Source organism: Arachis ipaensis, chromosome B5 (assembly GCF_059453495.1).
Source record: "Arachis ipaensis isolate K30076 ecotype BB chromosome B5, ASM5945349v1, whole genome shotgun sequence".
In the NCBI taxonomy this organism is placed as follows: Eukaryota; Viridiplantae; Streptophyta; class Magnoliopsida; order Fabales; family Fabaceae; genus Arachis; species Arachis ipaensis.
In genome coordinates, this window is record NC_142440.1 from 63819185 (window position 1) to 63821448 (window position 2264).

Consider the following 2264-nt stretch of genomic DNA (forward strand, 5'->3'; position numbering starts at 1 on the left):
AGCTCAAGTTATGACCGTTTTAGTGCGAGAGGGTCAGGCTGACAACTTTGCAATTCCTTCAGCTTCTTGTATTCCTTCCACTTTTGCATGCTTCCTTTCTATCCTCTGAGCCATTCCTACCCTGTAATCTCTGAAAAAACTTAACACACATATCAAGGTATCTAATGGTAATAAGATAGGATTAAACATAGGAACTTTAAAGCCAAAGAAGCATGTTTTCAATCATAGCACAAAATCAGGAAGGGAAATATAAAACCATGTAATTTATATGAATAAGTGAGTAAAGAATTGATATAAACCACTCAATTAAGCATAAGATAAACCATAAAATAGTGGTTTCTCACTTATCAATAAAAAAAGAAGTTGGCATGAGAAGGAAACTATATTGCTCACTGAAGAATACAGTGCATTAATCCAGAAAGGGCTTCCCCCAAAACTTGAGGACCCTGGAAGCTTTTTCCTACCTTGTACTATTGGCAACATATGCATCAATAAAGCAATGTGTGACTTAGGAGTGAGCATCAACCTAATTCCCTCCTCTCTGATGAAAAAGTTATGCATAGAAGAGGTAAAGCCCATACAGATGTCACTAGAGCTAGTGGACAAGTCTGTGGTGTTTTCCAAAGGTGTGATTGAAAACCTTTTGGTCAAAGTGGATAAGTTCATATTCCCTGCAGACTTTGTGATTCTGGACCTAGATGAGGAAGAAGGTAATTCCATCATACTAGGAAGACCTTTCTTGGCGACAGCAAGGACTATTATAGATTTGGAACAAGGGGAATTGACCTTGAGATTGCATGATGAAAGCATTACTCTAAATGTCTTTCCAGAAACACAGCACTCTGATGAAGAGAAAGACTGCATGGAGATCAACAAAGAAGATTTGTAGTGGAAGGAAGGAACCAACAAGACAATCATTAATTCCCCTTCCAAAGCAAGAAATAAGCAATAAAGCAGGACAGAAGGAAAATGAAATTATGCAGCAGGAGGAGGGAAAACAAGAAGAAAATTAAATGCAACCCACTGTCAAAGGAGAAGGATCACCAAAAAGGAGAAATAAAAGCAAGAAAAAGACTCATAAAGGGTGGAAGAACAAAAAGATCCCAACTGAGGGATTTTCAAGGGGAGATAAAGTACAGTTAGTCTACCAACAGTTGGGGACGAACCAACAAGCTGATGACTACTACACTGTCAGCAGGATACTCTCATTAGAGCATGTAGAAATTGAACATCAAGGCACTGGAAGGAGGCTCACAGTGAGGGGAGACAAGCTGAGACACTACAGTCATCAACCACCCTAATGAAAGCCCATTGTCAAGCTAATGACAATAAAAGAGCGCGCCATGGGAGGCAACCCATGATTTAAGATTCTTGCCTTGTTTTAAATCCAATAATCAAAGATCCATCTAGCATGAATTTGAATTCTCATGAATATATCTGATAATTCCATGCACTGTCTTGAAGCATATGCTAGATTTTTAAGTTTGGTGTGCCTACAGGCACTCCAAAATAACTTTTCAAGATTTTCTAGACTATATGCTCGTTCATTTTGATGGAAAATATAGCCAAACATTAAGTTTGGTGTCTTCATACACAATGCATTGCAAGGAAATCAATTTTGTTCATAAAATCAAATTTATGAATAGATGGATCATAAATTGTTTCATTTTGGTAGTCTATGGTAGAAAATAAAATGTTCCTTATGATGAATATACCAATTATGATGGATTACTTGCATTTTACACTGATTCCTTAGCAAGGAACAAGTTTGGTGTTCACCAAATTTTGGTTCATTATCTAAGGAGCACAATTGGTTATTTATGAATAAGGAACATGTAAAAATTGTTTTAAATGCTTATCACCACATCACCGTGTCACTTTTGAATCCTAAGGCTCACTATTTTGTTGATTTAATTGAATAGGAAAAAGAAGATTGAGAAGAGGACAAAAGAGGAGAGAAGGCACGGTTATGACAAGCCAAGGGAGGGTGATCACATGTGCTTAGAAAAGCATACCCCTTGGAAAACAAAATCTGCATGTATGCACCCTTGGAGACCGAACCTCATGCATCCAATGGGGAAGGAATCCTTGTCAACCTTCAACTATGCATGCAAACCGTTCATCTCATGAGTTGCCCATAATATTTAGCTTAATCTTCACCCTTCATGGCCTTAACCGAACTGCACTCTTCAAGTGTGTTTTTTTTTTCTCTTGTTCAAAGCCTTGATACCTTGTCTATAAATAACTTGAGACACTTCATAAGC

At 37.6% G+C, this 2264-nt stretch overlaps 1 protein-coding gene across 1 annotated transcript; it reads left to right on the plus strand.

The window, feature by feature from the left end:
• The first annotated feature begins 499 nt into the window (after positions 1-499).
• LOC148564437 (uncharacterized) lies at positions 500-889 on the plus strand. Its single transcript, XM_088487036.1, has one exon. The coding sequence runs from the start codon at positions 500-502 to the stop codon at positions 887-889; it is 390 nt and encodes a 129-aa protein (XP_088343162.1).
• Positions 890-2264: the final 1375 nt, after the last annotated feature.